Raw genomic sequence first — 15,356 nt, 5'->3', positions numbered from 1 at the left:
ATGAGCCATCATATCGCCCTATATACGGAAAAATGAAATGTTATAGGTGGTCAAAATAGGGCAATTTTAGTTTACTGATTTTGTACAAAAAGTTTGAGATTTTTTTAAGCGGTACAAAAATATAAAAGTATCTAGCCATGGGTATCATTTTAATCGTATTGACCCACAGAATAAAGAACACATCTCATTTTTACCGTAAAGTGTACAGTGTGAAAACAAAACCCTGCAAAATGTGCAAAATTGTGGTTTTCATTAAAATTTCCTCCCTAAAAAAAAAAAATACAAATTTGGGGGTTCGCCGTACATTTTATGGTAAAATTAGAGGTTTCATTACAAAGTAGAATTGGTCACGCAAGAAAACAAGCCCTTATATGGGTCTGTAGATGGAAATCTAAAAGAGTTATGGATTTTTGAAGGCGAGGAGGAAAAAACGAAAATGCAAAAATAAAATTGGCCTGGTCCTTAAGGTTAAAATGGGCTTGGTCTTTAAGGGGTTAATCAGTGTGCCCCGCACACCTGCCATGCGCCAGCGAAAATAAAAAGTAAGAAAAAAAGACGCCGGCCGCACATACCTTATAGGGAAAATGCTGCCCGCAAGTAAGCAGGGCCGAGAGGGGGAGGGAAACTGCCCCGCAATCTCTTTATCCCCAGCACTGCAAAAACACACCTCACCTGTATACACAGTACCCCCAATAAAGAATATGGACGAAAATTACACCCACCCCCAGGGGAAACCCAAAGAGAAGAGGGGCTCCCCAGTAAGGTCCCAGGCATACTAGAAAGATAGCGGTGGTGGAAAAGTGGAGAGTTGGGGAGGATAGATATACTCATCCTGTATACTTACTTACCTTGCCATACTTACCTAAGAAGTCTTCAGCCAGCTTTAGTCACCTGACTGAGACAGCGGGACGAGCAGGGAGGATAGGGGGACCTGGACCCAAGGTGCAACCCCAGGTGCTGGCCGTTGGCGGGAAGGGGTTAACGGTGCATACTTTATGCCCCGTGCCCCTTAGCCGCATATGGGGGAACAGGTAGCGCCATGCTTCTGACCTCCCACCTGGAAAAAAAAAAAAAGAAAATAAAAAGGAGAAAAGAATCTAAAACAGGCCCTAGCTATAGAAATAAAAAAGACCAGGTCAGGAGAGCTCCAGCCTGCCTCCTACTGACACTAAGCTAAAACTGATCAGCTCAGGGTCAGTAGGCGGGTATACCCTGCCAGGAGGGGCCGACTTTCTTTTGCATGCCTAGTGTCCGCCTCCTAGTGGCAGCAAGATATACCCACGGTTTCTGCGTCCCCTAATGGTACCAACCGAGAAAAGTATATATACCAATATGCCAAATTGTAGCCAATTTAAAAAAATACAGATCATGCACAAAAACATTTTTTTCTCTCATTAATTGGAAAAACTATCGGCCAACTAATCGATTATAAATATAATAGTTAGTCGCAGCCCTATTTCCCAGATTCCCTACTGGTGTCTCCTTCCTTGCCCCTCTGTTATAATGTTGCCTTTGGCTACTTCTATATTACTGCCTTGTGTCCTGTCACCTTTCATAGGACGCGCAGGAGATACTCCCAAATCAATAACATTTAACATATTTAGGCACTATAATAAATTTATGTTTCAATTCTTACATTTGCAGCCACTTAGGTCCACCTCCTTCTCCTGACAGCCGACTGTGCAAAGCAGCCATGCTTATGTACTACATGAATATCCAGAAGTCCCTAGGGAAACTACAGGTAGAAGACTCCTATTTCCAAATTAAGGTAAGTAGGTCTGTGTCCATACTAGGGATCGACCGATATCGTTTTTTTAGGGCCGATACCGATAATCGGTGGAGGTTAGGGCTGATAGCCGATAACTTATACCGATATTCCGGTATAATTTATCGGCTATTTATCCCCCCGCGACACCGCTGCAGGTCATTGATTTAAAGCGGGCGCTTTAAATCAATGCACTGCAGTGGCTTTTGCGGTGCCATAGACCGCCGCCGCCACCCACTTCTCTCCCCCTACCTGTCCGGGGGTCCTGAGACATCACCGCCACCGCTCCCCCCGCCGCGCCTAGGGGTGCCTCCAGCTGTTCCAAAACTACTACTCCCAGCATGCCCGGACAGCCGTTGAGATACAAAGGCTGTCCGGGCATGCTGGGAGTTGTAGTTTTGCAACAGCTAGAGGCACACTGGTTGGGAAACACTGTTTTATGGTAATGCCATCTAGTGGTTAGTTCTTGAATTACACAAAATCCTCACTGGAACTATACATTTCTAGAGGGATTCAATTTGTTGGGTTTGTGGAAAGCTTTTTTTTTTTTTTTTTTTTTTTTTAAATCAACTGGTGCCAGAAAATTAAACAGATTTGTAAATTACTTCTATTAAAAAATCTTGATCCTTCCTGTACTTAGGGGCTGTATACTACAGAGAAAATGCTTTTCTTTTTGGATTTCTCTTCTGACCTCTGCTGTCCATTTATGGAACTGTCCAGAGCAGGAGAAAATCCCCATAGCAAACATATGCTGCTCTGGACAGTTCCTAAAATGGACAACAGAGGTCAGCAGAGAGCACTGTGGTTGTGACATCAGAGAAATCCAAAAAGAAAAGCATTTCCTCTGTAGTATACAGCCCCTAAAATGTATTGGAAGGATTAAGATTTTTTTAATAGAAGTAATTTACAAATCTGTTTAACTTTCTGGCACCAGTTGATTTAAAAAAAAAAACATTTTCCACGGGAGTACCCCTTTAAAGGTTCTTAACTAGAAGTCCCTTAAAGGGGTACTCCGGTGGAAAACAATTTAATTTTTTTTTTTTATGAACTGGCGCCAGAATGTGCAGATTTGTAAATGACTTATATTATAAAAATCTTAATCCTTCCAGTACTTATTAGCTGCTGAATACTACAGAGGAAATTATTTTCTTTTTGGAACACAGAGCTTTCTGCTGACATCACGATCACAGTGCTCTCTGCTGACATCTCCGTCCATTTAAGGAACTGTCCAGAGAAGCATATGTTTTCTATGGGGATGTTCTTTTACTCTGGACAGTTCCTAAAATGGACAGAGATGTCAGCAGAGAGCACTGTGGTCATGATGTCAGCAGAGAGCTCTGTGTTCCCAAAAAAAAAAGATTTCCTCTGTAGTTTTCAGCAGATAATAAGTACTGGAAGGATTAAGATTTTTTTTAATAGAAGTAATTTACAAATCTGTTTAACTTTCTGGCACCAGTTGATAAAAAAAAAATAATAAGTTTCCACCGGAGGACCCCCTTAATTATAGATTTCCAGGAGCAATAACAGAGGAACAGCACAATGCCTCAGTTGTAAGAAAAGTTTTTCTTGTGTTGTTTTCTCTTGGTAATAGAAGTATTTTCTAAAGTAAAGGGGCCAAAGGTCCACCTGGCAACTTAAAGGAGAACTCCAGACCATAAAAATTGTCCCCCATAGTGTCGGCAGTAATAAAATTAAAGATGTACATACCTTCCTCCGCTCCCCTGGGGCCTCTAGTAACCGGCTCCGGTCTCCGCCGCGATCCACTTCCTGGTTGCCGGTGGTCGGATGAATCAGCCAATCACCAGCCGCAGCGCAGTCTGACTCGGCTGGCGATAGGCTGAGCGGCAGTGTGACGTTTTCAGCCCCGGCCGCAGGTGCTGGTGTAGTGAAGAATTTTGTGTCCTGAAGCGTTTTCACACTGCCGCTCAGCCTATCGCCGCCCGAGTCTGACTGCGCTGTGGCTGGTGATTGGCTGATTCATCCGACCACCGGCAACCAGGAAGTGGATCGCGGCGGAGACCGGAGACGGTTACCGGAGGCCCCGGGTGAGCGGAGGAAGGTATGTACATCTTTATTTTTTTTACTGCCGTCACTATGGGGGACAATTTTTATGGTCTGGAGTTCTCCTTTAAAGGGAATCTGTCATCCGTGTCGCCCGCACTACCAGCCTGTATTAGCAGGTAAGTGTGGGTGACACTGAGGACAGATTTTCTTTAATCAATGTTCAACAAAAAGCTCTGTAACATTTTAGTATACAGTGCCTTTTTCAAGTTCCTTACCACATTAAAGGGGTACTCCACTGCCTCAGCGTTCGGAACATTTTGTGGGCTTGGGACGTCACGGCCCTTCCTGACGTTACACTACGCCTCCTCAATGCAAGTCTATGGGAGGGGGCAGGATGCCCCCTCCCATAGACTTGCATTAAGGGGGCGTGGCCGTGACGACATAAGCCCTTGTGCCCGCACTCAGCAATCGGAACAAAATGCTCCGAACGCTGAGGCAGTGGAGTACCCCTTTAATGGTGTCTCTGCTTGCTGTCTTTGGATCTAAATAAGGATATTTCCGTTCAAAGGCTGAGAATCCTCTCCTTATCAGTGTTTTTAGATGTGCCGAAATGTAACCAGACTATTCTCTTCCCAACCACCAGGCTTCCTCAGACCAATACCAGCGTGTCAAGACCCTGCTTTATTCTCAGCTTAATGCCTATGGTCATGGTATGTGGCCCCGGAAACTGTGTGTGGGGAGATTCAAAGCCTCAACAGGGCAGGGGCCGGGCGGAGAGCCTTGTGCACAGTTGCAGTGGGAGCTTCATTGATCACTACAGTAATCACTTTACATTTGATGTTTTTTTTTCTTTGTAGCCTATAGTCACCCCGACTGAAAAGGGAGAAGCTTTTGTTATTGTTGCCAGTTGACATTAGATTTCTCTTTTTTTCCCACGATTCTGATATTTTGGACTGCAAATAAACAGCGATGGTCATTCGCCCCTTGTGTGTTCCTGACAGCATAAGACTAGTACATCGCCCCAGGTATCATCTCTACAAGCTCTGTGGCATTTGTTGAAGGCCGTGATCGTGTCCTCTCCAATCGATATGTGTCCCTGCAGTGCAGAGAGGAGGGCAGCACAGCTGTAATTAAAAAAAAAAATTTAAAGGGGTATTCTGGTGGGAAATTTTTTTTTTTATTAACTGGTGCCAGAAAGTTAAACAGATTTGTAAATTAATTCTATTAAAAAATCTTAAAGGGTACCTCTCATCAAAGAAACTTTTGATATACTTTAGATGAATGAATGTTGAATAACTTTCCAATAGCATGTTAATGAAAAATATGCTTCTTTCTATTGTATTTTTCCCGATCAGTCCTGTCAGCAAGCATTTCTGACTCATGCTGGAGTCCTAAACACTCAGAGCTGCCAGCCTGCTTTGTTCACAGCCAAAAAGGCTGTGAACAAAGCAGGCTAGCATGGTGCGGCACAGATAAAAATAAGGAAATGCAAGTTATAATCAAATAATATGCAAGGAAACAGATGAAATGCTCAGGAACATGTGATCAAGGAAATAAAGTGCAAACAGATAACACACAAAGCATGTAAACATGTCCACTACCGACCACTAGAACATACATATCCCAAACTACATTTCACTCAAGGGCTTTGCCAGGGGGGGGAAGGTCTTTCACTCAAGGGCTTTATCACACATCGTGTGGAATCTATTTAAACTTTTGGCACTTTATTCCATATGTTCCTGAGAATTTCATCTGTTTATATTCATATTTATTTAATCACACTTTATCATTATCTGTACCATACTATGGTTATCTACCCTCCCTGTACATTTATTCATGTGTTTACTGTGGTGCCATTATTGTGTTTTTTTTTTGTTTTTGTTCGAAAAAGTGTTACCCTGTATTTTTCGCCCTATAGGACGCACCGGCGTATAAGACGCACCCAATTTTTAGGTGCAAAATAAAAAATAAAGATTTTGAACCCAATAGTGGTCTTCAACCTGCGGACCTCCAGATGTTGCAAAACTACAACTCCCAGCATGCCCGGACAGCCGTTGGCTGTCCAGGCATGCTGGCAGTTGTAGTTTTGCAACATCTGGAGGTCCGCAGATTGAAGACCACTGCATAGGAGGTAATACTCATGTGTCCCTGCCGCTCCGGACCCGTCACCACTGCCCTGAATGTCGCTCCATCGCTGTCGCCGTGTCCCCGTCGCTCCGGAACGTCTCTGCTGCCGGCCGGGTATCCTCGCTCTTCGTCGCCGCCATCACGTCGTTACGCACGCCGACGCACGTACACGACGACATGATGACGAGGAAGGAGAGCGCCGGCCATACAGGGGATCCCTGAACGGAGAAGACACAGAGGAGGCAGGTAAGGTCCCCCCCGGTGTCCTGTAAGCACCAACTCGGCTATTCAGTCGGGCTATTCGGGACCGCCGCGGTGAAATCGCGACGGTCCTGAACAGCCGGGTTAGTGTCACTTTCCCTTCAGATGTGGCGGTCAGCTTTGATCTCCGCGTCTGAAGGGTTAATACAGGGCATCACCGCGATCGGTGTTGTCCTGTATTAGCCGCGGGTCCCGGCCGTTGATGGCCGCAGGGACCGCCGCGATAGGGGTATATTCGCCGTATAAGACGCACCGACTTTTTTTTGGGGAAGAAAAAGTGCGTCTTATACGGCGAAAAATACGGTACTTGTATTTTTCTATATCGGTGTTTCCCAACCAGGGTGCCTCCAGCTGTTGCAAAACTACATCTCCGGGCATGCTAGGAGAAATAGTTTAGCAACAGCTGGAGGCACCCTAGTTGGGAAACACTGTTCTATATTATTGCTGATTGTGCTTGCTCTTTGGATTTATAGTTTGTTTGACCACGGCACTTAGTGTTAGTTCCCTGTATAAGCGGGGGGGGGGGGAGGTCCCATCACCTGCCTCCATCCGTCTCCCGATGTCACCCGCTCTGGTGTGAGATCGAGCAGACCAGAGCCGAAGATGACCGATAATACTGATCAGGGCTATGCCCCATACATAGCACTGAGCAGTATTAGCAATCAAATGATTGCTATAGATAGTCCCCTATGGGGACATAAAAAGTGTCAAAAAAAAGTTGAAAAATTTAAAAATAAAAAGTAAAAAAAAAGTGAAAAATCCCCTCCCCCAATAAAAAAGAAAATGTGTCTGTTTTTCCCATTTTACCCCCAAAAAGCGTAAAAAAAAAGTTTTTAATAAACCTATTTGGTATCGCCGAGTGCGTAAATGTCCGATATATCAAAATATATTGTTAATGATCCCGTACAGTGAACAGCGTAAACATAAAAAAATTTAAAAGCGAGGGCCAGGAGCGCCGCTGTGCAGGAAAGAAACATTAAAGGGGCGACCACCGTCATTTTATTATTTTATTATTTTTCCTACCATTCTCCTATGCAGGGAACTGCAGCTGACTCCACTCACTTACATCGAGCTGTGCTGAATCAGTGTTGTGGCTCCTTCATTCTTAGGATCAGTGAAGGCCCCAGATGTTGGACCCCCACAGATTATAAAGTATCTTAGCAATATTCCATCACTTTATAAGACACTCTTTCATCTTAACATGCAGGAAGTGATGCTCAGCCAATTACTAGCCGTAAAGTTGACCCATTCCAGACGGTGATTGGCTGACCAGCACTTCCTGTGTGTCGGGACAAAAACGGGAAGTTCTGCTCTGTAAGTTTTTTGCTCTTTTTTAAAACTAGGCCAGGCAACCCATTTTAATAGCCCTGTAGATCGTGGGGATCCGACCGCTGTGGGCCCCCCGTGATCTCCTGTACGGGGCCCCGGCTCGCTGGCCAGATAGCGAGTGTCGACCTCCGCACGAAGCAGCGACAGACACGCCCCTTCAATACATCGCTATGGCAGAGCCGGAGATTGCCGAAGGCTGCGCTCCGGCTCTGCCATATAGTTGTATTGAGGGGGCGTGTCTGTCGCCGCTTCGTGCAGTGGTCAACACGCCCCCTTCCCGCAGGCTGCCGGTGCCCCGTACAGGAGATCGCGCGGGGCCCAGCTATCCTTAGGATAGGGGATAAGTTTTTCAGCACTGGAGATCTCCTTTAATAAGAAGCAAGAAAATAACAACAGTGGCTACATACATCAGACTGTAGGATATTTTTATTCTGAGCATCCTGCAAAGTTGCTTTAGTGTTTTATTATAGGTGCACTGAAGAAGGGAGAAAAATTTTATATGTATATAATAAAAAATAAAATATATATGTGTGTATATATTTTGTTATATATATATAATTTTTTATATATATATATATATATTATTGTTTATTAATGTTAATAAATAAAATAATAATAATTATAATAAATTATATTAGAAATAATGGTTGTTATTATCATTATTATTATTTAGACTCTAAAGCAGTGTTTCCCAACCAGTGTCCCTTCAGCTGTTGCAAAACTACAACTCCCAGCATCTTACCTTCTGATGTCCAGCGATAACAGAACAGCTTAACCCCTGACAATCAGCAGATTGTCCTTATTGCATTTCTTCAGGTCTAGAACAGTTTTCCAACCAGTGTGTCTCCAGCTGTTGCTATTGTACAGTTGTTGGAATTGTAGTTTTGTAACAGCTGGAGGCACAAACTGGTTGGAAAACACTTAAAGGGGTACTCCGCCTCTTGACATCTTATCCCCTATACAAAGGATAGGTGATAAGATGTCTGATCGTGGGGGGCCTGCCGCTGGGACCATAGACACCCAATCCCCCGTCCCTCCCGCCCCGCGATCTCCCTGCAGCACACCGGCTGCTGCACTGGAGGCTTGTGATGTCGGCCGTCACACCCCCTTCCATAGATTTGCATTGAGAGGGAGGGCTAGACATCACGAGGGGGCGTGGCTGTGATGTCAGCGCCTTATCAGACCCCCGCGATCAGACAAAGGAGGATAGGGGATAAGATGTCTAGGGTCGGAGTACCCCTTTAAAGACTCATAAAATCCACCATATTGAGGGTATAAGCAAAGTGAGCTGCCAACAAAACCCACCGTAACCAAGTTCTATAATAAGAATTCACTGAATCTAGAATTAGTGGCATTTAATATACGTTTAATAGGTCTGAATTTTACAAACATAACAAAGCTATAAACAGTATTAGGGATAGATAAACCATCTATAAGTTAAATAAACGCTTTGGATCAAAAAGAAGTCTCAGGATCATTTCCTGAATAAATAATAAGTCCATCCATGAGGTTTCTTCGGAAGTCAGAAGAGTCACGTGGGGGGTTCTTGAGTCGTCGCTAGCCCCCGTCATGTCCTCTTCAAAGCTCCCTCCAATTTCACTGCCTCCCAGTACAACAACAGCTGTACTGGGGTCACCATAGAGTCCAGCAGAGACAGGGGAGCAAGTAGAACCCATCGGTTCTGAAGCCTTTGGCAATTAAATGATAATTTAAACATTTTTTTCTGCAGTCCTTTTTTTTTTCTTTTTTTAGCAGCAGCAGCACAGGTAAATAAATATAAAAAATATATATATACATCTATATAAATATTTACAAAGGAAGCGACAGTCCAATAAATAAATAACGCCGTATAAAAGTGAAGAATGTATAAGGTAGTTTTTTTTCCCACGGAAGTATAAAGATGATGGTCAGTCCTGTGTCTGAAGTGGGTTACACCTAAAGTAGGAGAACACAGGTTAGTATACCACAACACCAAGTCTTAGATACAAGTGTGAACTTAGTCATACAATTTACTTAGTCATGCGTAAAGAAATTGTCACGTGATGTGTTGTTTTTTTTTTTTTTAATATTTGGCTAGGGATGGTGTAAAGATAAGAAAGAAGTGATACTCGCCTATCCCTGATCCACCGCAGCTGCTGCTGGACGTCCCCACAAGAACTGCCTGCATAGTTTGTCACTGATCAAGGCAGGGATTGGCTAAACAGGGCAGTTCCTGCTGAGACAACACGTCATAGGGAGAAGGAACCGCTGGAACGGCAGCTGCAGTGGATCATGGTAGGTGAGTATTGCTTCTTTTTTATTTTTTACAGCACTCCTAGCCAATAAGAATAATTCCCGGACAACCAACCCCTTTAAAGTAGTACTCCTGTGGAAAAGCTTTTTTTTTTGTTTTTTTAAATCAACTGGTGCCAGAAAGTTTAAACAGATTTGTAAATGACTTCTATTAAAAATCTTTACACTTCCAGAACTTTTTAGCAGCTTTATGCTACAGAGAAAATTCTATACTTTTTGAATTTCTTTTTTGTCTTGTCCACAGTGCTCTCTGCTGACACCTAATGTCCGTGTCCGGAACTCTCCAGAGCAGGAGAAAATCCCCATAGCAAACCTATGCTGCTCTGGGCAGTCCCTGAAACGGGCAGCAGGTGTCAGCAGAGAACACTGTGGACAAGACAAAAAAGAAATTCAAAAAGTATAGAATTTTCTCTGTAGCATACAGCTGCTAAAAAGTACTGGAAGGATTAAGATTTTTTTTTTAATAGAAGTCATTAACAAAATCTGTTTAACTTTCTGGCACCAGTTGATTTAAAAAAAAAAAAATGTTTTCCACCGGAGTACCCCTTTAAATAGGAATTTCCATTTTAAAAAGTGATAGCCTAATGCTGAAATATGTCATCACTATACGATCGGTGGGGTCCGACCAATCATGACAATAAAGGGGACGCATCGCTGTCCCCTTTACAGATGGGTCTTTCCAGCCACAGCTCTAAACTAGCATTTCACCCCCTTCGTTTTTTAGATTCATAAAAGTCCCAAAGGTCAACCCCCCCCCCCCCTGATCATAAGGGATATCTCATCAATATATAAAGAAGGAAATACCCCTTCTGTATCCTAAGGTTGACCGATTGCAGTTTAGTGATGGTTTAGCAATGGTGATAATTCATTTCAATCACCTTTCTCCAATTCCTGACTCTTAGGCCCAGGTCACATTACGGAATCTCCGCCCCCCCCCCCCCCCCCCTCTCCGGGCTGCTGAATCAGTCGGCACTAGGACCGCTCGGATATGAGCCGTCCTCATAGACTGCAATGCATACCCGAGTGGATTCCGCTGAAAGAATGAACAAGATTATCCTTTCAGCAGTGTCCGGAAATGTTATTTCCGTGAAGGATATTTTTTTTTCTTTAAAACTATAGGAGGCTGCTGCATCGTAATTTCTCCGCTCAGAAAATCCGTAATGTGAACATACCCCCTATGGGTCTCTATGCCTGTTGTAATGTATTAGATAAATTAATTGATGGCCTATTGCACCAGCAGTTGGCCTATCTTTGCAGTTGCCCAATGGTCTCCAAACTGTGGACCTCCAGCTGTTGCAAAACTACAACTCCCAGCATGCCCGGACAGCCGTTGGCTGTCCGGGCATGCTGGGAGTTGTAGTTTTGCAACAGCTGGAGGTCCACAGCTTGGAGACCACTGCATGGGCCCTTTAAAAAGATTGACCCATCAAGACTGCCCCTCTGTTTATTCCTTAAAGGGGTACTCCGCTGGAAAACTTTATTTATTTTAAATCAACTGGTGCCAGAAAGTTAAACAGATTTGTAAATGACTTCTATTAAAAAATCTTTACCCTTCCAGTACTTATTAGCTGCTGTATGCTACAGAGGAAATTCTTTTCTTTTGGAAATTCTCTTTTTGTCTTGCTCTCTGCTGACACCTGATGCCCGTATCAGGAACTGTCCAGAGGAGGAGAAAATTCCCATAGCAAACCTATGTTCCTCTGGACAGTTCCTGACACGGACAGAGGTGTCAGCAGAGAGCGCTGTGGACAACACAAAAAAGAAATTCAAAAAGAACAGAATTTCCTCTTTAACATACAGCTGCTAATAAGTACTGAAAGGATTAAGATTTTTAAATAGAAGTCATTTACAAATCTGTTTTACTTTCTGGCACCAGTTTATTTAAAATAAAAAATTAAAAGTTTTCCACCGGAGTACCCCTTAAATAACACATATGGGTGTCCCCATTACAAAGTCATAGTGTTTCCACTATCGTGTTCTACCTTTTGCTGCATAGGAAATCTCTACAAACAGCAGCTTACCGTCTGATGTCCAGGGGTAACAGCTGAACCCCTATCAATCGGCGCATGTTCCTTATTGCATCGCTTTACCTCTAGAAGGTTGCGCTGTTGCTTCGGGTCTCCTTCCCTGGTATGAATTCCTAGGTTATCCTTTTTGAACTTATGTGAATCGTGTAACAGAAGCTACATTGTCACCGACACCTATTATTACCGAACTTGCAATCCAAAGAACTTCGGATTAAAGGACATCTGCAGCGCGATTAACACTTATCCCGTATCCACAGGATAGGGTTTAAGTGTTTGATCGCGGGGGGTCAGACCGTTGGGACCCCCTGTGATCTCCTGTACGGGGCCGCGGCTGTCCCGTGCAGGGGGCACGCCTCCTCCATACATCTCTATGGGAGAGGCGGGAATGCAGCGTTCATGCCTCCCTGTCTCCCCCATAGAATTGTATGGGGACGGGGAGGAGACGGGGCGTCACCGTCGACCTCTAGGTCGACGCTACATCACCATGAGTGCTAATGGCGGCGCCCCGTTAGGGAGATCAAGGGGGGTCCCAGCGGTCGGACCCCCCCCGCAATCAAACACTTATCCCCTATCCTGTGGATAGGGGATAAGTGTCATACCGCTGCAGTTGTCCTTTAAAGGGGTACTCCGGTGAAAAATATATATATATATTTTTTTTTTAAAACAACTGGTGCCAAGAAAGTTAAACAGATTTGTAAATTACTTCTATTAAAAAATCTTAATCCTTCCTGTACTTATTAGCTGCTGAATACTACAGTGGAAATTATTTTCCGTTTGAAACACAGAGCTGTCTTCTGACATCATGAGCACAGTGCTCTCTGCTGACATCTCTGTCCATTTTAGGAAGTGTCCAGATTAAAAGGAAATCCCCATAGCAAATATATGCTGTTCAAGGCAGTTCCGAAAATGGACAGAGATGTCAGCAGAGAGCACTGTGGTCATGATGTCAGCAGAGAGCACTGTGTTTCAAACGGACAAGAATTTCCACTGTAGTATTCAGCAGCTAATAAGTACAGGAAAGATTAAGATTTTTTAATAGAAGTAATTTACAAATCTGTTTAACTTTCTGGCTCCAGTTGATAAAAAAAAAAAGTTTTTCACCGGAGTACCCCTTTAAGTCTTGTCTATATTAGAAGGGTTTCTTAGCAGTAAGCTGATCACTATGTGTCTCACTGCTGGTCCCCCCCCCCCCCCCCCCCCCACAGTGATCAGGTGACTGTAAGGGTGTGTTCACACGGCCGTCTGTCCCCGTTTTTTTATCCCCGTTTCGGTTCCGTTCTTGCAGGCTGTAAACTGATTAAAAACGGTTTAAAAAAAGTCCCATTCAAAATGGAGGAAAAAATGGATACAGTGAATTTAAGAATTAAGTCTATGGAAAACGGATGAGCCTTGAAGGGGTACTCCAGTGGAAAACTTTTTTTTTAATTTATTTATTTTTTAATCAACTGGTGCCAGAAAGTTAAACAGATTTGTAAATTACTTCTATTAAAAAATCTTTATCCTTCCAGTACTTTTTAGCAGCTGTATGATACAGAGGAAGTTCTTTGCTTTTTGAATTTCTTTTTTGTCTTGTCCACAGTGCTCTCTGCTGACACCTCTGTCTGTATCAGGAGAAAATACTCATAGCAAACCTATGCTGCTCTGGGCAGTTCCTGACACGGACAGAGGTGTCAGCAGAGAGCACTGTGGACAAGACAAAAAAGAAATTCAAAAAGCAAAAGAATTTTCTCTGTAGCATACAGCTGCTAATAAGTACTGAAAGGATAAAGATGTTTAACCCCTTAAGGACCGGAGGTTTTTCCGTTTTTGCATTTTCGTTATTTGCTTCTTGCCTTTAAAAAATCATAACTCTTTCAAATTTACACCTAAAAATCCATATGATGGCTTATTTTTTGCGACACCAATTCTACTTTGTAATGACGTCAGTCATTTTGCCCAAAAATCTATGGTGAAGCGGGAAAAAAAATCATTGTGCGACAAAATTGAAAAAAAAAACGCTGTTTTGTAACTTTTGGGGGCTTCCGTTTCTACGTAGTACATTTTTCGGTAAAAATGACACCTTATCATTATTCTGTAGGTCCATATGGTTAAAATGATACCCTACTTATATAGGTTTGATTTTGTCGGACTTCTGGAAAAAATCACAACTACATGCAGGAAAATTAATACGTTTAAAATTGTCATCTTCTGACCCCTATAACTTTTTTATTTTTCCGTGTATGGGGCGGTTTGAAGGCTCATTTTTTGCGCCGTGATCTGAAGTTTTTAACGGTACCATTTTTGCATTGATAGGACTTATTGATCACTTTTTATTCATTTTTAAATGATATAAAAAGTGACCAAAAATGCACTATTTTGGACTTTGGAATTTTTTTGCGCGCACGCCATTGACCGAGCGGTTTAATTAATGATATATTTTTATAATTCGGACATTTACGCACGCGGTGATACCACATATGTTTATTTTTATTTTTATTTACACTGTGTTTTTTTTTTATTGGAAAAGGGGGGTGATTCAAACTTTTAATAGGGGAGGAGTTAAATGACCTTTATTCACTTTTTTTTTCCACTTTTTTTTTGCAGTGTTATAGGTCCCATAGGGACCTATAACACTGCACACACTGATCTTCTATGTTGATCACTGGTTTCTCATAAGAAACCAGTGATCAACGATTCTGCCGGATGACTGCTCATGCCTGGATCTCAGGCACTGAGCAGTCATTCGACGATCGGACAGCGAGGAGGCAGGAAGGGGCCCTCCCGCTGTCCTGTCAGCTGTTCGGGATGCCGCGATTAGCCGCGGCTATCCCGAACAGCCCGACTGAGCTAGCCGGGAACTTTCACTTTTAGCCGCGCGGCTCAGCTTTGAGCGCGCGGCTAAAGGGTTAATAGCGCGCGGCGCCGCGATCGGCGCTGCGAGCTATTAGAGGCGGGTCCCGGCTTCACTATGACGCCGGGCCCGCCATGATATGACGCGGGGTTACTGTGTAACCCCGCGTTATATCAGAAGAGCAGGACCAAGGACGTACCGGTACGTCCTTGGTCCTTAAGGGGTTAAATAGAAGTAATTTACAAATCTGTTTAACTTTCTGGCACCAGTTGATTTTATTTTAAAAAAAAAAAAAGTTTTCAACCGGAGTACCCATTTAAATGTCATCCATTTGCATCAGTTTTTTCAATCCGTTTTTTAAATCTACTTTTACTTCTGAGCATGCTCAGAACAAAAAAAACAATTTTTTTCTTTTTTAACTGAACAATAACTGATACAAACGGATAACATCAGTTTGCATCCGTTATTGTAGTTTTTTTGGGGTTTTTTTGTGACAGGAGAAGAATGGGACGGGTCTAGACTGAGTGAGATTCAGTGTAAAAATTCCAGTACAGCAGAGTCCTATTGTTTTCAATGGGATTCTGCAGCACCGTGCGCAAGGCAGAATTGCCACGGTAATTCAAATGCCGGACTCCACAGAAAAATTTACATGTTGATTTTTTTGTCGGAATCCGCTCGGACACGCATTGCCGTCAGTCGAGACGGCGCATGTCCGAGTGGT

General features: G+C 43.3%; 2 protein-coding genes across 5 annotated transcripts in view; one reads left to right on the top strand and one right to left on the bottom strand.

Annotated features, from left to right (window-relative positions):
• The window catches only part of LOC130291726 (adenosine deaminase domain-containing protein 2-like), a 45,762-nt gene extending 40,729 nt beyond the window's left edge, over nucleotides 1-5,033 (top strand). The window contains exons 8-10 of one of the 3 annotated variants that reach the window (XM_056540879.1): nucleotides 1,645-1,768; nucleotides 4,413-4,479; nucleotides 4,627-5,033. In XM_056540879.1, coding sequence (XP_056396854.1) covers nucleotides 1,645-1,768; nucleotides 4,413-4,479; nucleotides 4,627-4,646 — 211 coding nt within the window. In that variant the 3' untranslated portion in view covers nucleotides 4,647-5,033. Of the gene's footprint in view, nucleotides 1-1,644; nucleotides 1,769-4,412 lie in introns of all 3 variants that reach the window. The other 2 variants (XM_056540878.1, XM_056540877.1) reach the window with 2 other exon arrangements.
• A 3,808-nt stretch (nucleotides 5,034-8,841) lies between these two features.
• LOC130291359 (delta-like protein C) overlaps nucleotides 8,842-15,356 on the bottom strand; it is a 50,038-nt gene continuing 43,523 nt past the window's right edge. For both annotated transcript variants that reach the window (XM_056540039.1, XM_056540040.1), the window contains one exon: nucleotides 8,842-9,421. In XM_056540039.1, coding sequence (XP_056396014.1) covers nucleotides 9,416-9,421 — 6 coding nt within the window. In that variant the 3' untranslated portion in view covers nucleotides 8,842-9,415. The remainder of the gene's footprint in view (nucleotides 9,422-15,356) is intronic.

Source organism: Hyla sarda, chromosome 9 (genome assembly GCF_029499605.1).
Source record: "Hyla sarda isolate aHylSar1 chromosome 9, aHylSar1.hap1, whole genome shotgun sequence".
Classification (NCBI taxonomy): Eukaryota; Metazoa; Chordata; class Amphibia; order Anura; family Hylidae; genus Hyla; species Hyla sarda.
The sequence above is the reverse complement of the archived record's forward strand: the minus strand, read 5'-3'. Positions and strand labels throughout refer to the sequence as shown.